This window comes from Oncorhynchus clarkii, chromosome 26, assembly GCF_045791955.1.
Source record: "Oncorhynchus clarkii lewisi isolate Uvic-CL-2024 chromosome 26, UVic_Ocla_1.0, whole genome shotgun sequence".
Taxonomy (NCBI): Eukaryota; Metazoa; Chordata; class Actinopteri; order Salmoniformes; family Salmonidae; genus Oncorhynchus; species Oncorhynchus clarkii.
Window position 1 is genome coordinate 16,482,858 of NC_092172.1, and position 22,410 is coordinate 16,505,267.

Sequence of the window (22,410 nt, forward strand, 5' to 3'; positions counted from 1 at the left end):
ATATTCTTATATGTATACCATGTTAAATCCATATAAATGCAGAATTGGTAAAGTGGGGATTCAAAATATTTAATTTACAATAACAGAATACTGCAGTTATGAAAAAAACATTTTAATTTCAATTCTAAAATCTATGTTCACACAAGATTTAAAACTCAAAACAAAGAAACAAATTATTTTATTGGCATTTCTACTGTGAACAGCTTGTGGCAGGCAGCATTAGAAGCCCAGAGGAGCTCTGCTGGGCCCTGCAGCGTGGATACCCAGTCAGCTGGTCCAGTAAGGTCTATGCCCTCTGGTCTCAGTCTGAGAAGCAGCATCAGGTATATATTGCCACAACCACCACCCAACCATCTCCCAAAACCACTGAGGGCTCCCGCCCCTCAAGCAATCAGCATGCACGTGGCCTCGACAGACACGCACACTTTCACATCGTGCAGAAATAAACAGGTTTCTAAATTAACATAAGGTTAAATACAGACAAAATGTTTTTAATGTGTGCCAGAGGTCGCTCACAATAACATCAAAATAATTTACATTGAACAAAATGATGAGCTCCTTAACATAGTCTACATGGTGGTCTAGTTGCCATTTCCTTGGTAATTGGAGGACTAACACGTATCAGTGAATCAGGAGGAAGTGAGGCTAAGCTCCTATAAAGCGTAGGGGGTGGAGCAGCAGTAAGAGGAGTTTCCACAGTGATGTACACTGTGGCATTCTGGGAAAACAGCAGAAACCCTCCACGTCAGCAAATAAAAAATTACCACTTTATAGAATCAGAAGACAGGTCATTAAATGTTGAGTGTGAACTACGTATCGATTTGCCAAAGATGATTAAAAAACTGCAGTTTGGATTAAAGAAGACAAAGAAACTGGAAGAAGACAAAGTGAGTTTGTTGTCGTAGATACTCTTGGCTTTATACTCACAGTCTCTAAAGTGGGTGGGTGGGACGAGCATCACTCTAGCATGGTGAAATATCAGATGTGGAGAATTTGAACCAGGTACATGTTCACAGATGGGTCGGGTAGGCTCTATCGCTAGTCTGTCTAACAGAGGGAGAGCGAGAAACCCAAGTGCAAGAGGGAGGTGAGGAGAAATAAAGTGTTGCGGAGAAGGAGAGGAAACTGACAGACTTGTCTTTTCCTCTGGCCTACACAGCTCTACTCTGATCGTGCACCCATGTCTGAAACATTTTCGTTAAATTGATTTGTCTGTATAGTATTTTTTTATTGAATAGCTTCTGCACTTCCCTTTAAACTTCACAGTACAATAAACTATAGTGCACAATATGATTTCTGAGCCACTCTCTTTCCCCTAGAGCCCAGATGGGAGGACGAGAGATGGTGTGTGAGCCGCACTGATCTGGTGACGTCGTCGAGTCAATGTGGGGCCCCACGCCAGACAGGGTCCCTTGGCCGGGCGAAGCTACACTGCGGCAGGCAGGCAGGCCAACCATCTAACTGGGACGGGCCTCAGAAGGGCCTCAGTCCTGCCCCGGGTCCTTGACCGGGCCCCCATCCAGGTAGATCTTAAGGGCCTTCTCCTTACGAGGTGAGTAACTGACCCGGTGGCCAGTCTTCAGCAGCCGGCTGCTCTCCTTCTTCATCAGCTCATTGCGTTCGTCTTCAGACTGTTCCATAGGCTCCTCTGTGCTGTCCCTGAAACCCCAGAGCACAAGCTGAGATTTTCTGGAGAATATACCTATATTAAACAAAATATCTGCAATTTTCCTGAACATCCCATTGTCATGTCACAACACCTACTCATTTGAAATGGCAAAGGGCCCTGTTCCAGTATGGAAGAGTATGATGGGTTTACCTGTAGAAGACCACAGCACCATCATCACAGATGTACAGAGGCCACACATTCAGAGTGGACACTTTAGGGTTCCAGTCCAGATCCTGATGGATCTCCAATACCGAGATATCACAAGGAAATGTTCCTCGCCCCTGCAGGAGACAATCAGGACGCCAGTCAGTAAATTGGGAAACATTTCAAGAAATTAAGTGGAGTGAAACAGCGCAAGAGTAAAAGTAAATCCTAACAGCATCAAAAACAGTTTACCTACCTTGGCAAACTCCAGGTTTTCAAGAGGAACACCACTTATTTCACTGAGCTGGAGAGAGAGAATTGATGTCACAAATTGCCTTTTAATATCCATTTAGCATGCCCTATAATTTACCTTGCAACTTATGTATCTCAAAAGTCTAGAGGCTGATGTTATATACTGTGATGTGAAAAGTTCGTGCATCTCACTACTCCCATGTGGTGCATCAGACCCAGTGATGTTGCTGGGAGCAGCACTTAGTGGGTAAGACAATCCCACAGTGCTGCCTTGCAAGCCAGCGTGTCTGTGGCCTCAGACATGTGCATCAGTGTACAAGGCCTGGCACCACATTCAGGACGTGAATACACACACACACCTTTTCCTTGAGTTCCTCCACACTGCTGCTCTCCAGAACCACTTCCTGGAAGGGCTCCAGCTTCATCTGGGCGGGGGTCCAGCGGCGGGTCAGCACAGCCAGCTGGGACATGGACTTCATCTTCTCTGGTCCTGGAAAGGGGCAGGAGGGGAGGGTTGGGGATGGCTGAGCGAGCACACACCCACTGTCTCGGTCTGCCTCTCTCTCTCTCACAAGTGATACTCTTTTTACCCCCTTTTTTTCTCCCCAATTTCGTGGTGTCCAATTGTTGTAGTAGCTACTATCTTGTCTCATCGCTACAACTCCCGTACGGGCTCGGAAGAGACGAAGGTTGAAAGTCATGCGTCCTCCGATACACAACCCAACCTAGCCGCACTGCTTCTTAACACAGCGCGCATCCAACCCGGAAGCCAGCCGCACCAATGTGTCGGAGGAAACACCGTGCACCTGGCAACCTTGGTTAGCGCGCGCGCCCGGCCCGCCACAGGAGTCGCTGGTGCGCGATGAGACAAGGACATCCCTACCGACCAAGCCCTCCCTAACCCGGACGACGCTAGGCCAATTGTGCACACAAGAGATACTCATTCAGATGAGACAATTCAGTTCTACAGGGCTTTTCCTTTTACAGAAGTAATTGTTAAAGCGTCCTCTAAAGCCATTTCTACGTGACCTAATATAGGCGTTTGATATAAAGCAGTAATATATTTTAGAATAAGTTTGTCTCTTTTCAGGCTATGATGACCATGAGGCGATTTACAAATGGTTCTGAAGAGAGTAGTCGAAACAATAGCAAACCAGTATTACCATCTAAAACCTCCAAAAAGACCTCCCAGTTACTGGAGATGTTGATGTCCTCCTCGTAAACGTGGTAGTCCAGAAACACTGTCCCTGGGTTCTTCCACGTCTTCTTCCTGAGACGGAACCTGACCCCACATACACACACAATTAGGATTCAACAACACTTCTTATCAATAAGAATCAGCTGTGAGTCAGTGCTTTAAAAAAGGTCACTCACAGTACCCATCCATAAGAGAACAAAGGCACCCATAATACTTTGAAGTGAGAGGACCTGCAGCAGGTAACCTAGCGGTTAAGAGTGTTTGGCCAGGAGCAATTAGGGTTAACAGCGTCTTCTAAATGACTAAAGACTGACATTCTAATTGTATCACCATGAAGACACTTGTGGTACCTTTTACAGTCAACAAATGTTTTCAGAAGAAAATACGTAGGTAAAGGATTCAAGTGTATAATATTTGATGTATGGTTGGATGTGTGCCCATACATTCGTGTGCATTGGATTGTGTATATAGATCATCTTAGATATGCAGATTAGATGTTTTTAAGTGTGTAAGGTGGAACCCACTTGTCGATGTTGAGGTCCAGCTTGCATTGGTCTTTCAGCTGAGGCATTAGCTCCTCTTTGGACTGTTTCACAGTCATGCCCTTAGCAAACACTGTGTCTACGAGGAACTTACAGGGCTGGGGAGGAGAGACACACACACACACACTTAAGCATGAAACACAATGACATATACAACTGTCACATAATACACCCTGGTGACAAATCCATCAGTGACACACCTACAGACTGCTGTTATGTGCGGAAATTGCACAACACCGAATAACTTCACTTGTGTGTGTGTAAAGAAACATCAGCACATCCCGGTCCTTACCTCTGCATCATTCACTAGTAGCTGGTACACTTTCACCCGATACTCGCCCTTCTTCAGTGCTCTGCCTAATCGAATGGTTATCTGTAAGAAGACCAAGAGGAGCGTCATGGATAAGATTGTTTGTAAAAAAACAACACCATTATCTTTTGAAAAAAGTCATGTTTTGAAAGGGGCAGATAGTGAGACGCTACGGACCTTGTTGTCGTCAGAGAAGGAGGAGAGGGTCTCGTTGAGCCGTACACTCTCAAACTCCTGGTTGTTGGCATAGACGCGGAACACCTTGAACTGGGTAGAGGTGACCCCCACGAAAGGCTCCAGGTTCTGTTTGAACGCTGACAGAGTTATCCTCTTATCCACGTGGACCAGTACACCTGACAGGCAAACAGCACCAAAACATACGTTTCAATTAGTTGGAACAAACTAATCATATAACAGTATATTAAATACTACATGTGGATTTTGTTCTAACAGCATCTAAACCAGTGTTTCTTAACCCTCGAGGTGTTGCTCTGTCAGATAACTGACATGAGTGCTTATCTTAAATTAACCCATTCACATCCATGTACTATATTTAGTACGATATCAAAAATGTGCCAGAAATTCTGGTTTGTGTAAATGCATGAAATTTGGTGTCAACACAGTTAGCACAAGTGTCTAAGACAGGCCATAATGACATTTTAGTATTGTTATTCTCTATCATACTTTAAAATGACTTCAGCATATGCATTTTGAAATACATTTCAGAATTAAATTGTTTAAAAGCATATAGTATTGTTATCTGACTTGTTCTAAGCCCAAATATATGATTAAACTACTTGTTGTTTGTGAACTACAGCCGTTTCTGTATCGTAGTATACAGAATACAGTCAGTATATGCAATACAAGCTGTCTTAATGGAGATTGGAGAGAGTCATTTTACAGCGTTCTCCCTCTCAGATCTTAAACATCTTCAAATCTTATTATACAGTATAAGCAAATCCAATGGAGAATGAGGCCTGCTACAGCATTCTCCCCCTTTCTCACAAGCACACGTGTACACACATACCACAGACATGCACACCCGGATGTCTCATGAATTAAATTCATAGTATGAACAACCCACACTTATTCCACAGAAAAAGGGTAAAAAAAAAAAACAATTCTACAGTTCCCAGAAACTAAACATTCAATCAAAAAAAGTTAGGACAGACTAAACAAGATTAGAATCAAAGACCTGCATTTGTAAATAGATTTAGAAGACATACATTTCTGGCCTCCTTCCCCAGAGCCGTCCTCCTGTGCATATGGTTCTGCTCTGAAGTAGAGGTAATAGGATTCCGCCTTGCTCTTCCCATTCTCATCATACTCGCTGTCCGTGCCACTGTCCTCCTCGGCTGTGTCCCACGTCTCCTTCTTGCCCTCATTGGCCTTGGAGCGGCGGCTGCTGGTGATGCTGTGTGAGTCCAGGCCATTGGCCAGCTGGATGGGGCCGCCGTCGGCGTTGCACAGCGTGTCACTGCTGTGGCTGGAGCTCAGGATGTCACTGTCCACTGAGCTTGTGCTGCGATCGTTATTCACCTCAGAGTCCGAGCGCTCCTCCCCAGGGAACTGGGTTTCCGGGTCGGAGTAGGCCCCCCCGCCGCTGGCCACCCGGATCCGGTTCTCCAGCTCTCGGTTGTTGACTGCAACGACAGCAGATACGGAGGAGGAGTCTGGTTCCTGAGAAGGTGAGGGGGACTCGATTTGTTCGAAGTCGCTGGGGTCTGAGCTCTTCTGGCTGTCACTGGTGCTGGAGCCCTGCTGCGGCTGGAGGGACAGGATCTTCAGCTTTTCTGTGCTCTCCTCCAAGATGGTCTCTACAGAATTCCTGTTGCCCTTTGACCCCTCAGAGCACTCCTCAGGGTCGCCGCCCACTTTTTGGCAAATAGTTCTGTTGGTGCCGGGGGATTGCACAGGCAGCGAGACAAACAGGCGGATTGTGTTCCCATGGCGATCCAGCAGTTTCCACAAGAGGGAATCAGTGAAAGTGACCTGGTGATCTGGGGATTCAGAGCTTTCCACGAAAACCTAAGAGAAACCAGATAATGGACAAATTAGGTTTGTGTTACATCTGCAATCAAAGTACTGCTGAAAAATCATGTTTACAGATAAACAACATTAACACAGCAGACAAGCTGGAAAGGACAATAATAAAAGTAGTGTATGACCTTGTTGCTCCTGAAGAAACCCTCTGCTTTCAATGTCTTGTTGGGCACGTAGAGAAGCCGAAGGTCATTATAGCAGCGCTCCAGGACGACACGCATGGTTTCAGCTGAGAGCTCTGTGGCCTTTTAACAAACAATACACACACCGTGGAGAGATACTTCACCACAGATCCCAAAACAAATACAGGCAGATTTCATGGTCTTACAAGTATGGACTGTATAAGGCTGGATTAGATAGAAAGGAAGAATTAAAGAGGAGTGTCTGAACTAACTTACCTGTGCAATGAGCTGCTTGAACTCAGTGATTGACTGGTTTAGGTAGGCCCTGATGCTGACGGGAGGGGCAACAGTGTCAGTCTTCAGATCCACCACGTGAACCTTCACCATCACCTCTACAGAGACACACACCAACCAGTCACACACATACACACAACTGATTTTCGAAAAGGCTAAAAGAGTTGCTAGTTAAAGTATTATATTTAAAGTATTGAATGTGTTTTTTACTGACCTCCGGGTTTGTATGGCTGGAAGACTTGCTCTGGTCTGCGCGTCTCCAGCAGCAGGTCAAACATGTAGGAGGACTTGACCCCGCCCAGCAGCAGCCCCATGGGGGTGTCCTCCTCATCCTCGTACGAGCGCTCCAGGTACTCATGGAACTCATCGTACTTGACCAGGCGACAGCAGTCCAGCGGGACCACCCCATCCAGTTCCATGATCTAGGGGGCAGAATGGGTGGCCAAAGACACACACAAAGACGTCCAATTGCTAATAGACACATAAGATAATGTTTTGAAGCTTCTCTTGGTCATTGGAACCCCCCTTTTATTCTTAGAACTATGTCTATCCTAGGACCTCTCTCTATTCTGACACCGACCGCTGGCTGGTATGAACTGCAGCTGCTGAGTGAGATTAGCTTTCAATGCTTTCCTCCGCATTTAGCTTCCACTCTGTCGTACCTTGTAGGCCATCTCTGTTGCCTCTCTGAGCGTCTTGTCCTTGTGCACTTCCAGCTTGTTCTCCATCATAGCCATCATCTTCACCGGATGCATGCAGAACAGCTTGATCTGACAGAGAAATAGAGCAATTAACAACAATACAACCGCTGTGAAAAACAACAGAACATTCAGTCAAATGACCGACACCGTTGCCCATGGGAAAGTCCACAGGAGGAGGATGTACCTTGCAGGTATTGCGCTCGATCTCCCTCTGTCTTTTCTCCTGCTCCTCAGACTCCTTCTCCCTCTGGACCAGATGCTTTATGTGCTCAGGGAAGTCATCACAATCCAGATACTCTGCAGTGGTAACAACACGGCCCATCAGTCAAGAGATCACCATAACTAACTGGGGGTCCAAGTCATTGAGAGAGACTAGGAAGGTTTAACCTTCTAGGATGGTTATACCCACATATTTACCTTTATACAGATGAATAGTCATTTTAGACATTTAAAAGCAAACTTGATTATGGAACTAGACTTGGTTCAATATGTTTCCCTTACTTGCATTCCTTGAGGGGTCTTTCAACCTATAAATCAGCATATACGCATTCGTAGAGCTGTTGGAACAGAAAAACATCTTATTAAATGCAAATGGAGAAAAGGAAAATGAGTAGCCAAATAGAGTTCCATCTTCCTTTCCAAACACATGAAAGAACAGTGCATTACGTAAAAGCCCAGTTATCAACAGGGCTTTGTCCTAGCCTGAATAACCACCCTCTTGTTTTTCTCCCAGGGAGACTTCAATAAAATGTAGGGCTCTGAGTAAACAAGCACCAGTTCATCCCCATTAAAGCTTCCTCTGGTATTGAACATTGCGGTGTGGGAAGTGAACAGATGCTGGTAATGTTCTGGCCATGTAGGCATGCATTAGTAGGTACATAGAATGATATTGTGAGATGGGAGAGCCAGGCATGGGAGTGAGATGTGTTCAGGGACATATTGATTTCAGATCAATTCAGAGAGTGACTGAGAGACAGGAGCTCCACTGACCTGGCAAAGGCACTGGAGTAGTAGCCTCTGCTCCCCGAGGACCCTCCATACGTTTTCCTGATGTCTTCCTGGGTGATCTATAGAAGGACACACACACACACATCAACACACTGGACTACCACCGGTGTGTTTCTGACAACTGTCAGTTACAATGACAGGCGTCGATTTCTTAAGTCTATTTAGAGCATAGGTCGAGGAGTTATGTTGATGCAACCTGTGTTGAGTTGTTTTGTCTAGTATTACATGCATAGTAAACATAAGTTATTTGAAGACTGAGAATAACCTTGCTGACGTGCTGGTCGTTGAAACTGTACCACTGGCCATCGCTGAAGGACTTAATGCAGGCATAGTAGTGGCCACCTGCAGCGCTGCCCGAATGCACCATGACCGAGAACAGCTCAAAGGTCAATGAACTCTGGAGAAGAGACAGGGGCAGGAGAAACAATTGGCTAACAATTAAATCCAATGACAGCAGATTGCACTACATGCAAACAGACCAGGATGGGCTATAAAGACACAGGGAGTACGGGTGCTAGAGTGTAAGGGCGGTTTATGTGGTATTACATAGTGTTGAGGCTGGGTACCTTTGGCTTCAGGACCCTCTCAGTACTGCTGGCGCTGTCCAGGCAGATGCCCTCATCCACACCGTCGTCCGCCGAGAAGTCGTTGCTCATCTGGTCGCTGTGGCAACTGCCTTCATTCTCTGCCCCGCTGTCAGTGCAGCTCTCCGTTTGAGGAGATTTCTATGAGAGCAGGCATTGATCAAAAACAAAGAGCAGGATGGAAAGACAGAGAAAGCAGACAGAGTTCAGGTATCAGTTACACTCATGAATTAATGATGACTTCATGGAAATTACTAATACATGAAACATAATCGAAAATCTAATTTGAGTGGACCTGAAAGGCTGGCTCTATTCCACCGCACCCCATGCCTCATTATTCTATCTAGAGTATAACACATAGGAGGCCACACTGTGCTGGTGTGTCTCACCTCGTCCTCCACGTCGATGAAGGGACCCATGTCCAGCTCCTCAGGGAAGGACATGCGGTCGTTGAGTTTGATGCGGTGCATAGTGGTGTAGTCAAAGTCAAAACGCTTCAGCTGCAGAGTCAGCAGGTAGGGAAAGTGCAGAAATCTCAGCCCCTGTGGAGGGAGGGCAAAGGGCCAGAACACTGATGGGTCAGAACACAAATTGCCTGGGCAGACCAGTGACCACCTTCACTCAACACCCCCATCAGTTCTCCCATGACCCAAAGGAAGGTGTGGTCTTAACATCAACAAGATCACTAGTCTGTATACTCACCTTTCGGGCATCACATTTTTTCTTGCAGCGCTCACAGAAGTACTGGTTGGCCCCGTCCAGCGTCTCTGGCTGGACGAAGGCCTGCAGAGCCTCCTCCTGTTTCAGTGAGTCACAAAGGCACTGTATCAGTAACAACTCTGACCACATTTATATCAAATTACACTGTCTTAGGAAAATGCAGGAGCATACAGCACGGTCTGGACTTCAGTGTCTGCGCGGTGAATACATAAATGACCATCATAGCTTTGATCTCTTCACACACTTGGATTAATACTGCTATAGTCATGAAGAAGGGCAGAGACATAAGAGATGGAGGCAGAGAGACACGCACCACGCTGCCATAAGCCTGGCTGGCCCCAAATGGTCTGATGACCAGAGGGATGTCCAGGTAGGTGTCGATCCTCCAGCTCTCATAGCCACACTCCAGACAGCGCACATAGTCCTTCAGCTTCCCCTGGTACAGCTGGTTAATCAGGTCAGCCTGAGGGGGGACACAACACGAGGGAGTCAGGCCCAAGCAGTCACAACACTCACACACATGTATCTCTCAGAATTGTGAAATACGCACTTCACTGCTCACACTGAACCTACTACTCACAACTCTATGCCAGCTTCATAATAATGTAAACTCCCTAAACTCTAACACCCCCCAAAGACAATGACTTGGCTCCTCTCAAAGAGTCAACACATTTCACTTAATATGTGATTACAACAGCAGGCTCATTAACTGGGTAAGACCCTACTTAACAGGTAGAGAACAATTAGTCCAAGTGTTGGATGTTAATGGGAAAACTGTCTAATGCAAGAGGAGATTAGCTGTGGAGTCCCGCAGAGGAGTGTCCTTGGTCCACTGCACATTAATATGAAAATCAGCCTGCTCGTAAATTGTTTTTGTACACGGATGACTCTGCTCAATTGGTGTCCCAAAAGAACAAAGTCTCAGTAGAAGAGATCCTTAGAGCGGAGTTATTCAATATTACTAAATGGCTTATTTGGTTCCAGAGTAATGCTTGCAGGGTCCCCTGGTTTCAGTGTCAAAGTGGGCAACTCAGAGGTTAGACCAAAAACATCACCTTGGGTGTTAATTTGATAGGTACCTGACCTGTAAGATTATGTTTAACAAAAATAAACCCAAAAATATAATTCCTAGCTCAGACCTCTAAATGGCTTGATATTTACACCCTGAAGAGTCTGGCAGGTAAGCTAGTTCAGTGTCACTGATTAGCCTACCCAATTTTACCTACCTCATCCCCATACTGTTTATATTTATTTACTTTTCTGCTCTTTTGCACACCAATATCTCTACCTGTACATGACCATCTGATCATTTATCACTCCAGTGTTAATCTGCAAAATTGTAATTATTCGCCTACCTCCTCATGCCTTTTGCACACAATGTATATAGACTATTTTTTTCTGTGTTATTGACTTGTTAATTGTTTACTCCATGTGTAACTCTGTGTTGTCTGTTCACACTGCTATGCTTTATCTTGGCCAGGTCGCAGTTGCAAATGAGAACTTGTCCTCAACTAGCCTACCTGGTTAAATAAAGGTGAAATAAAAATAAAATGTGTGCTCACCGGCCACAAACATCTAAACAACAATTTAAGATTTAAAAACTTTTGATTCTAAAAAATAAGCCACAGACCAGCTAAAACAAGCTTGTAAGAATTGTATTTTAACTCCCCCGGCCCGTGAACTTATCTGGAGGTCCAGCAGTTTAAGCAGCTAGGGTGGCTATCTGTGTAAAAATAAAATGTTAATTGAACTAGTCCGGTAAGGTCCACAGAATTACCACTGTCTCAGCCCTCACATACCTATCCAATTGTTTATTTAGAGATGTCCACCAGCATAATACCTGCGCCAGAGACCTTAACCATTTTAAATTTTAGAGTATATCTGGTAAGAACCCTTTCTTATATTCCGGTGCTGTGGAGTAAAACAAACTACCATAGCAACTTACAACCATACCAACAATAACCTAATTTAAATAAAATGTAAAAGCTAGCTGATTGAAAAGTAGAAAACATTTTCATGTCTGTATATATCTGGAATATGTAACTAATCTACCCTGAGTGTGCAAAACATTATGAACATCTGCTCTTTCCCTGACCAGGTGGAAGCTATGATCCCTTATTGACGTCATCTGTTAAATCCACTCAAATCAGTGTAGATGAAGGGGAGGAGACAGGTAAGAGAGGGATTTTTATATCTTGAGACATGGATTGTGTGTGACATTCAGAGGGTGAATAGGCAAGAGAAACGTAAATGCCTTTGAATGGGGGTACGGTAGTAGGTGCCAGGCACACCGATTTGTGGCAAGAACTGCAAAGCAGTTTCACACTCAACAGTTTATCATGTGTAATAAGAATGGTCCACCACCCAAAGGACATCCAGCCAACTTCACAACTGTGGGAAGCATTGGCATCAACATGGGCCAGCATCACTGTGGAACGATTTTGACACCTTAGAAACCAAGCCTCGACAAGTTGAGGCTGTTCGGAGGGTGAAAGGGGGTGCAACTTAATATTAGGAAGGCATTAATGTTTTGTACACTCTGTATGTCAACAACCCAAAGAAATAGGGACCACAGCAGAAATAAATCTGAATTTATTGTGCAATCCCGTTCACGTTTTTTGTATGCATGTAATGTGTACATGTATTTTTTTAAATGACAAATAAAATCAAACAAACAGTTGAAGAAGACAATAATAGAAGTTCAAATAAGTACCGTAAGTGGAGAAAACTGCTGCTGGGGACACAAATATAGCAAAAATCAAAATGGGACTTTGATTAACCACTGATAATGCAGAGCATTCTTTACAAATACAGCTAAACACAGGAGCTCACGTGTAGGAGCCTAGTGCTTCTATTCACAGTGAATTAAGTGTTTACGGTTCATACCAAACTCCTGAGATCAGAAAACGCTAACCCTCAGCCTTACTGGCTCTCTCACCTTCCCACAGAAGGCCCTTTGTTCTGGGCCTGGGGGAGGCCCTCATTGGCTCCCTGGATTAGTGTTGTCAGACAAGTGGCAGGGTTCAATTTTCTTTCATACCTGCTCTGTCTGCTTCCATTTCTGCTCCAAGGCATCAAACATGACCCTACACAGCTCCTGGACGTCATGCTGCTGCCAGGCTGAAAACACAGATACGCAGACACCACAGAAGAGACACACGGACCAGTTAAGACACAGTGAACTGTGTGACAAAACAAACAAAGTACCCTTCCCCCACACTTCCAGTTCCTTTATCAAAACATCAGAAGCAGTTGAGCCTGGGCCACTCCTGGTTACAGGGAGGCTGCCTAGATGTAGCAGTGTGACAGCCCACCTTCGCTGCTGTCCCACCCGAAGCTGCGGGTCACGTCGGTGGTCTCGATGGCCCTCTTCTTACTGGTCTGCAGCAGCAAAAACAGCCTCTGTAGCTGGTAAGGGATGCTGGTAACCGGGTCTTCCTCCGACTCCTCAAACTCCCAGCTGGAGGGAACAGTGAAGTAGAAAATAGTTTTAGGACAAAGCTCTTCATTAAATACAGTTGTTTAGTAGAACAATACAAAGAGCTTCACGAGAACAGGTACTTACTTGTACAGTGCATTTCTGAACTCCGGGGTCATAAACAGAGTTTGTAGAAGGCTGTTCAAATAGCAGGTCATGGCCTGGTTAACCAAACCCACATATCCTGCAGAGGGGGAGAGACATGAAATCAAAATCAAATGTAATTTGTCACATGCGCCGAATACAGTGAAAAGCTTACTTACAAGCCTTTAACCAACAATGCAGTTAAGAAAAAATAAGTGTTAAGTTAAAAAAAAAAATCAAAGTAACAAATAATTAAAGAGCAGCAGTAAAATAATAATAGCGAGGCTATATACAGGGGGTAACGGTACAGAGTCAATGTGCGGGGGCACCGGTTAGTTGAGGTAGTATGAACATGTAGGTAAGTTAAAGTAACTACGCATAGATAATAAACCGAGAGTAGCAGCAGCGTAAAGGGGGAGGGGTAATGCAAACAGTCCGGGTAGCCATTTGATTTGCTGTTCAGGAGTCTCACGGCTTGTGGGTAGAAGCTGTTTTGGAAATAGACTTGGCGCGCTGGTACCGCTTGCCGTGCGGTAGCAGAGAGAACAGTCTATGACTAGGGTGGCTGGAGTCTGTTTTTTAGGGCCTTCCTCTGACACAGCCTGGTATAGAGGTCCTGGATGGCAGGAAGCTTGGCCCCAGTGATTTACTGGGCTGTACGCACTACTCTCTAGTGCCTTGCGGTCGGAGGCCAAGCAATTGCCATACCAGGCAGTGATGCAACCAGTCAGGATGCTCTCGATGGTGCAGCTGTAGAACCTTTTGAGGATCTGAAGACCCATGCCAAATCTTTTCAGTCTCCGGAGGGGGTACATTTACATCAGCTACAGAGAGCGTGATCACAGTCATCCGGAACAACTGATGCTCTCATGCATGCATGCATGCAGTGTTACTTTCCTTGAAGCGAGCATAGAAGTCATTTAGCTCGTCTGGTAGGCTTGTGTCACTGTGCTTCTCTTTGTAGTCAGTAATAGTTTGCAAGCCCTGCCACAGCCAACGAGTGTCGGAGCTGGTGTAGTACGATTCAATCTTAGTCCTGTTTGGATGCTTTGCCTGTTTGATGGTTCGTCGAAGGGCGTAGCGGGAGCTTCCAGGTTATAGTCTCGCTCCTTGAAAGCAGCAGCTCTACCCTTAAGCTCCATGCAGATGCTGCCTGTAATCCATGGCTTCTGGTTGGGGTATGTACGTAGTCACTGAGGGGATGACATCAATGCACTTACTGATGAAGCAAGTTGATGAAGCCAGCCAGACATGGTGTACTCAATGCCAGCGGAGGAATCCCGGAACATATTCCAGTCTGTGCTAGCAAAACAGTCCTGTAGCTTAGCATCTGCTTCATGAAGTGAGCTGTCAGGGGGGTGGGGTTACGTAACAGGAAGTGAGATCAAGAATATGCTGTTGACAGAAAGGGTGTACCTGTGTCAGACTTGTTGAGGATGGAGGAGTAGGAGTAGCTGGGGCTGCTGTAGTCACTGCTGCAGCCCACCGTGCAGTCTCTGGGCAGAGGGCCGATGAAGCGCTCCTGGGAGCTGTCATCCAGACCACTGCTGCCCGCTGTCCCCGACTCATCCTACACAAAGGAGAATTAAGCTTCAGCTCATAGCTACCACTAGTCTACCAAGAATGAGCTGCATGTCAATCCCTCCTCCAGGGGAATGCCCTAGGCATGCTGGTATTCATATTAACCATTAACTCTCATCTTCCCACTCACTCACCGATGCAATCTGAGGCTGTTCTCCGTCCTTGTCTGTGAGTTGGAGGAAGTTCCTCTTCCCGGGCTCAAACCCGAACTCAGTGAGGGACATCTCACTGCTGGGATCCAGCGAACCCTGGGAGAGATCAGAAAAAGAGAAAAAACACCCTTCAGTTTGGACAGGCAGGTCTGAACATGAGAAAACAGCAGACGCAAACAAAATAAAACTAGGATTTGAGATTGAAAAAATGTCAGTAGCTTCCCCACAATACAACCTAATCAACCTGTCAGAGGTTCCCATTGAATTCATAAGGAGAATCCTCACCATGATCATTCAAAAGATGAGCTTTTAGGACCGGTTTGTGGAACATGCTGTGGAGCATGCTATGAAGCAGCAGTGTTTTGTCATGTAATGTTGGCTGTAGAAGAGGGAGGGGGAGTAGCCAGCAGCGGAAAGAGAGCTTAATCCACTGACCTACTCTTGTGAGATAACTCCAGCTTCAGATTACTTCAGGGACAGGAAAGAAAGACTGGCGTACATAAAGCTATTTACACACTATGGGGAGGATCCAAACGACACTATTTCAAGCCGTTGGTCAGTGAGTGCAGCTCAGTTGAACAGCTGACGTACAGTAGACAGTATAGCCATGTGCTGAGGAGGAGCAAACAACGACGGACGTTTTGGAGGACTACACAAGCCCCCCCCACCACCAGGATCCAATAAAGGGACCTGGGATCATAAGGTTGTCGTAGGACACAGACTCACCATGTCCCCTGTCTTGCGCCATGCCAGGTCAAAGGTGCCGTTCACATAGCCCGCCTTGTGGGCCACATCCTCAAAGAGTTTGGGGAGGGTGGTGGAGGCTGGCAAGTTGAGGGTGAGCCTCTCGTTGACCGTCTTAGCATTGGTAGTGTCCTGGACTATGCACAGCACTCTGGGCTCCTCCGCCGCATTCTCTATCTGTAGGATACAGGAAACATACAAACACCCTGAGTGCAGAGCACACACCTCTCCATTCAGTGTTCTACTTCATGACAAAATATTAAAACAAAAATGTTATCACCAGGTTATTTGCATGCATTCAGGGAGCCGAGAGATTTGACTACAGTCAGTGGGTAGGGCATTCTCATACTCACACGTGAATGTCATCATAACAGGCGAACGAACACCAGACAAGAAACTAGAGCAGGCGGGTGGTGCAATGCAGGATTACTATTATATGACCTACGGTGTGGACCTCACGTTGCATTACATTCTTGGAAGATGCAGATTAAAATAGCCCAAACCTAGAGGGGGAGGAACATTACAGACACTGGAACAGAGCCATGCTTCCAAACTATCATAGTGCCAAAAATTCCTCCATAAGGAATGTCTCATCAATAAGGAAACTGAAAATATCTGGTTAAGTAACTCATCAAGGGACAGGATGACAGTACATTATTAAAATTGATCAAAAATCATAACATGCAATGATAGATCAAGATTTGAGCCTCATGCATACATGGAATCTATAGGGCTAGTCTGGTTTACCATCTGTGTGTCTAGAGAGCCTCACACCATCGCAACCTATAGACCTCATTGTTTCTATTCAGTCTGGCTTTGTCCATGTTATTTATGAAATGATGGGCTAGTTATTCAGCTAATCTAGTGAAGCCAACATTTCTTATGATTACAATGTCCACTACAGTGTATCATACTATTTTCCCCAAAGCAGGCCTTCCAGGAATGACACAAGAGAAACCTGTCTAAGACATAGTGGTGTTTGTGTGACTAAGTGTGCCCAAAACAACTTTCAGTGAGGCTCACGCAATAACATGTGCTTAAAAGGTCTATCGGCACCATTACATGGTCCGTGCTTATTGTGACCTTTATTTAACTGTCCACAATTATAGTCCATGAGTGTGGTGTGTTTGCATTTGACAAATGTTTCCCTAATCGAAGAATCTTTTGTATTTTCCTAAAGAATTCAAATGAGTTATCCCCCAAACAAAAATGCCTATGGTCTGTTTATTTAAACTACGTGTGTGTCATGTTGGGCTGGTGTTACCGCCATTTGGGTTAACAAAACTGGCCCTCACTCAATCAGCCAGCCCTCTATTCTAAAAGTTACTATTTTGTTTCGGTCTAGGCACAGTGACCAGCTGGTAGTAGGTTGGCCAAACATTCAGGAAAGCAAAAACCTGATGCTCCATGCAGTCGTCAGCAAACCCCACACAGTAAGCTGCACACAGTCACAGACTATCCACTCCGCTAGGAGGAACTACCTGAGAAAACCTCTTCTTCATCTCATTGAAAATACTCTGCCTGCAACTCCAAAACATACCCTAATGACACATGGGGAGGAGGGGTGTTAAACATAGATTAAAGCAATGCAAACAGCTGTTACCGAGAAGTGAAACAGTTATGCAACATGCCAGAGTTTCTCTATGTATCCACAAGCACACCGGCTCAGACTAACTGGGAATGGCACGCTTTCAATTAACTTCTAAACACCACCACTAATACTGTAGGTATTATTAAAATCAAACAGACAGAACAACTAACTATGTAAAGCTGGTGATCTTGGCAAAATATGTCCCGGCCGATGCTACAAACAAGCCGCAGATGTCAACACGAGTGAATTATAAGATTAGGGGTATTTTTATCACAGATAATGTTGCAAGGTGCTGACATGCAGCCGTAGGTGCTATAGAGCACAGACACAAATGCACTACACAGAACAGATACGAGAATCTAGGCTAAATGACAAACAGGGGAATTATTACTTAACTACAACCAGAGTTATTAGTCTGGATATCTGTTGTTAAATCATTATTGAGCCAGTCAGGTGACACCGAAAAACATTTTCCTGCCAATAGGGCAAATAACAGCAATCTAACACCCAGCATTAGTAGGCCTACAGCAATACTAACTTTATTGAAGAGCCTTCAGACGGTGAGAGCACAACCTGGTCTATAGTCACTGGCTGGCAGAAAACACGGAATTTCAGTAGAACTTCAGCCTGTAATTTTCAGTCTCATTTTCATGTCACTCCAGTCTGTAAGATCACATTTTTTCTTCAATCAAGAAGACAGTCTGGGAGGGGGAAAAGTGTCTCTTTACTTCCTGGTTTCACAGTAGCACCTGAAGGTTAATGACTCTTCTGGAAACAGATACTGAAACTTTTCTATGCATGTTGTTTCTAAGGAACTGTGAACATTGCATAAAGGGAAAGCAAGCGTGGGCTTGTTAACCTGCTTGGGGATTTGGTTTTCAAAATAACATTTAGGCCTAACATGAGTTGCCATGGGAGTTACATTGCATTAACATGCATTTGCACATCTGACAAACTGTAGACATACTTTCGGGGAAAGAAGATAAAATGTCCCTAGTATAGTTATGAAAGGTCTGAAACTAACATTTTTATAAAATCTCAAGGAAAAAAAACAAACATGACAATGAACGTAAATACTAGAGGTCGACCGATTATGATTTTTCAACGCCGATACCAATTATTGGAGGACCAAAAAAGCTGATACCGATTACTCGGCTGATTTCTTTTGGATTTTTTTTGTAATAAGGACAATTACAACAATACTAGATGAACACTCATTTTAACTTAATATAATACATCAAAATCAATTTAGCCTCAAGTAAATAATGAAACATGTCCAATTTGGTTTAAATAATTCAAAAACAAAGTGTTGGAGAAGAAAGTAAAAGTGCAATATGTGCTATGTTTGAAAACTAACGTTTCAGTTCCTTGCTCAGAACATGAGAACATATGAAAGCTGGTGGTTCCTTTTAACATGAGTCTTCAATATTCCCAGGTAAGAAGTTTTAGGTTGTAGTTATAGGAATTATAGGAATATTTCCCTCTATATCATTTGTATTTCATTAACCTTTGACTACTGGATGTTCTTATAGGCATTTTAGTTTGCCAGTGTAACAGTATAGCTTCCGTCCCTCTAGTTAGCACGCGTTAACTAGCTAGCCATTTTACTTCAGTTACACCAGCCTCATCTCGTGAGTTGATTGGCTTGAAGTCATAAACAGCGCAATGCTTGACGCACAACAAAGAGCTGCTGTCAAAACGCATGTAAGTGCTGTTTGAATGAATGCTTACGCGCCTGCTTCTGCCTACCACCGCTCAGTCAGATACTTGAATGCTCAGTCAGATTATATGCAACGCAGGACACGCTAGATAATATCTAGTAATATCAACCATGTGTAGTTAACTAGTGATTATGATTTATTGTTTTTTATAAAGATAAGTTTAATGCTAGCTAGCAACTTACCTTGGATTACTGCATTTGCGTAACAGGCAGTCTCCTTGTGGAGTGCAACAAGAGAGAGGCAGGTCGTTATTGCATTGGACTAGTTAAGTGTACGGTTGCAAAATTGGATCCCCCGAGCTGACAAGGTGAAAATCTGTCGTTCTGCCAATGAACAAGGCAGTTAACCCACCGTTCCTAGGCAGTCATTGAAAATAAGAATGTGTTCTTAACTGACTTACCTAGTTAAATAAAGGTATACATTTATTTTTTTTATAAATCGGTGCCCAAAAATACTGATTTCCGATTGTTATGAAAACTTGAAATCGGCCCTAATTAATCGGCCATTCCGATTAAATCGGTCGACCTCTAGTAAATAGAATAGCCCTTACACAGTATTAACATCCTGTTACCTCCTAGGAAGGTCTGCTCACGCAACAGGCCTGCGCAAGGGCTAAGGCCACCACCAGCACAGAGGAAATTATATGAGTGTTTGAAGCTAGCCTACACAACTTACCGAGAATTAAATATTTGACTTGCAGACCTTGCTTTACTTGAGGAAACCGGAACAATTGTATAACAATACAACAGCAGGTGTGCCTATGCTCAATGCCAGATTTCGAGGACTAAGTCTAACCTCAGAGGCCGAAAACACTCTCCACCCCACTGACTCATCCCACTGCACACGACTTCTGTCAAGCGCTTTAACAGCAGCTAGCAGGTGGCTCTACAAAGTTTAAACCAACCAGTTCCCTCTGGACAACTTAACAGTAGGCAAGAGTGGATATGTTGTGATGCTACTGCTTCAAATAATGAATATTGCCTTCATTGGTTGGACAATAACAAGATCTTTAAACTGAGTTTTGGTGCTGTCAAAAAAGCTGTGTCACCTAACCTGTTCCAGTTCAAATTGAGACAGAAATGAAAGAATAGTTATCTTGCTTGGTTAATGGATAACAAAGACGATTCTCCATTATTTTACACAAGACATCCACTGAAATATGAGGCCTAGCCATGCTCAAATGCAGAGTGACAGGGGCCCAGGCAGCGATGTGTATAGGGTTGGAGATTGTCATCAGAGTTTGGCCATGGAGAGCAGTGAGCCCTGCATAGAGCTGAAATAATGGTTTCAGCTGTGTGATTAGGGGGATGGAGAGAGGACTGATCAAGGCTTCGCTGAGCACAGCAGCACAACGGTTTGGACCTTCAGCACTGGGAACACTTGATTATTGAGCGCGGCTGTCCAGAGCAGATTAAAACTAGTCAATTCCATTTTAAGGAGATGTGTTATCCTATTGAGGCCAACATTCCAGACTCAGCCCTAATACCAGCCTAAACAGAGGCGCAACACTCCTGGTCTTTATCCATTCTAGTACCATTTACAAAAGGTTGGAAAGCGATTAACACAATATGTCAAAAGATAATGTAATTATTTCTGATTGCAATGAAAGCAGGCAGTTCTCCGTCTACAGCCCTTGGCACTATATTTCAGCAAACTCGGGCAAGACTGTGGCCGGATTAGCTACAATAAATCTTCGTGTGGAAATTGTGGACACAAACAACCCTATGAAATGTTAATAAGGAGGTACTGACAGTGTCATAAAAACGTTTAGATTGTTAACAGTTAGACCTAATTATAGGGTATTGAGGCTATTGGGCCATTACTTACTAGCTAGTTAAGTTATACTTAACATCTAACATTAGCACAGCTAGCTAATAGCACATTTTGTGTGCACGATATATCAAATAGTTAACGTTAGGTATGAAACCAAAATGTAATGTGAGACTGATGCTTAGAAAAATAGATAGCCAGCTGGCTAGCTGTCGCTAGCTAACGTTACCTGGAACAAGGACTTTTTTGTTTACCCGATCTGAAACTAGCTAGTCATCGACAACGACACCGTCCAGCTGGCTAGTTTGCCTTTGCTTTGACAAGCTAGCCAACTACAATTTAACGTTAGCAGCAGCTCAAAGCAATGTCTAACGACATTATTAGCAAGCTAGCCAACTAAAAAAAAAACTTGCATTATTACTCTACAATTGTTTTATTTTCCATGTAGCTAGCTGGCTACCTATTGTCCACCATAGCTTCATAGTTAAACGTTCCTACGCCGTTTTGAGCGAAACAGTCGGGCTTAAAGCTACAGTAACGCTAGCTAGCTATGGTTAGCATGCTAGCAATCTTTTCTAACTAGCTAGCTGAAAGCTAACGTTAGTTAGCCAGCTCTGTCATTGCGGTTTTACGCGTCAGTAGATAATGCCACCAACTAATTTTCTGTACTAACTAAAAAGTTGATTGTATCATTGACTGTGATACGGATGATTACTAAGGGCCCGTTGTTGCCAGAAACCCGTTCTGTAACTGGCTATGATAATCTCACCTCTTTCGGTACGAGCTGGTTCTCTTCGCTGGGCACCATTTCCATTTGTGCGACAATTTATACAGGCATCTACCCGAGCTCGATGTCAACGGGAAAACTTTACGACGGTGAACAAAAACATAATTTGTGTTTTTTCCACCCGAGGGTCTGTAGAACTAAACTGAAACTAATAAAAACTTGTATGAAAATGATATAGGATAGTTTCTGTTACACCACCTAAGCACAAACACACAGCTATCAATGGGGAGGAAATGGACAGCCTTCAGTTTCCCGAGATTTCAGAGAAGGTATCATCGTCACATCCTTAAACATCTCTGATGTCACTGATAACCCAAGTACGTAGATCAAGTCTGTAGTGCATGTTAACAATTATAATATTGACAAAGTTCCAGTGAAACGCTGTGCTTTTCATCCCCAGGTTTTCTTGTCATGGTCTTTAATTTATAAGCATAATTTTTCTCCACACAGATATTATATATGGAATAATCGGGATATATTGTGTAAACATACTTATTTGTTTTTAGAATATTGGTTCCGAAATAATATCCTATTGGTGAGCCAACTTGTAAATGCAGAGTTAAAAAAAAAACTTACTTACAAGGATTTTTAAAAATAATTTTACAAGATCCCTGTAACATCTACATATTTTGCAATGTTTTAGATGCCATTCCCTTAGGTGTTGCTTTATTATTCAGGAACGTGTCAAGACCTGACCCTCAGAACCTACCTTCCATTAACCCTGTTGACTCATCAGTAGGAAAAATGTATTTCTCTTTTGGTCCATTCAACCACCGAGCGATACGAACCTTGTTTCAGCAGGATGTTGTATCTCTCTCTATACGTTATAGAACGGTTTGGAACGGTTTTATAGATCATATCTGTTGGAAAAAAGTGTGGATGTTAAAATTAACGAAGTTTCCTTTAAATTATTCA

The 22,410-nt window shown here is 44.0% G+C and overlaps 1 protein-coding gene across 7 annotated transcripts; it reads right to left on the bottom strand.

Moving 5' to 3' along the window:
* Positions 1–53: 53 nt before the first annotated feature.
* Positions 54–21,772, bottom strand: LOC139385236 (ubiquitin carboxyl-terminal hydrolase 47-like). Of its 7 annotated transcripts, none has more exons than XM_071130373.1 (30): positions 21,478–21,743; positions 17,108–17,167; positions 15,609–15,803; positions 14,865–14,978; positions 14,566–14,719; positions 13,153–13,249; positions 12,902–13,047; positions 12,628–12,707; positions 12,301–12,318; positions 9,901–10,050; positions 9,570–9,665; positions 9,257–9,409; positions 8,850–9,008; positions 8,549–8,680; positions 8,266–8,342; positions 7,777–7,832; positions 7,460–7,572; positions 7,237–7,344; positions 6,789–6,996; positions 6,557–6,672; positions 6,284–6,403; positions 5,342–6,143; positions 4,293–4,468; positions 4,098–4,178; positions 3,788–3,903; positions 3,229–3,347; positions 2,425–2,555; positions 2,070–2,117; positions 1,820–1,950; positions 54–1,659 (listed from the first exon to the last, which is right to left on the bottom strand). In XM_071130373.1, exons 1-30 carry the CDS (start codon positions 21,520–21,522, stop codon positions 1,485–1,487), a joined length of 4,176 nt encoding a protein of 1,391 aa, XP_070986474.1. In that variant the 5' UTR covers positions 21,523–21,743; the 3' UTR covers positions 54–1,484. The 7 variants fall into 7 exon arrangements, with proteins under 7 accessions (XP_070986474.1, XP_070986473.1, XP_070986477.1 ...); XM_071130372.1 differs by having other exon boundaries at positions 12,301–12,321; XM_071130376.1 differs by lacking the exon at positions 17,108–17,167 and having other exon boundaries at positions 21,478–21,769.
* Between the last annotated feature and the right edge of the window lie 638 nt (positions 21,773–22,410).

What these genes read in the sequence shown, in the direction of transcription:
- LOC139385236 (XM_071130372.1), bottom strand. Translation starts at nt 21,522, where the DNA reads ATGGAAATGGTGCCCAGCGAAGAGAACCAGCTCGTACCGAAAGAG. An exon ending in AGCAGTTTTCTCCACTTACG is followed by an intron (nt 10,051 to 12,300) that starts GTACTTATTTGA and finishes GTCCCCCCTCAG; the next exon opens with GCTGACCTGATTAACCAGCT. An exon ending in CTGGACCTCAACATCGACAA is followed by an intron (nt 3,348 to 3,787) that starts GTGGGTTCCACC and finishes ATGTGGGGTCAG; the next exon opens with GTTCCGTCTCAGGAAGAAGA.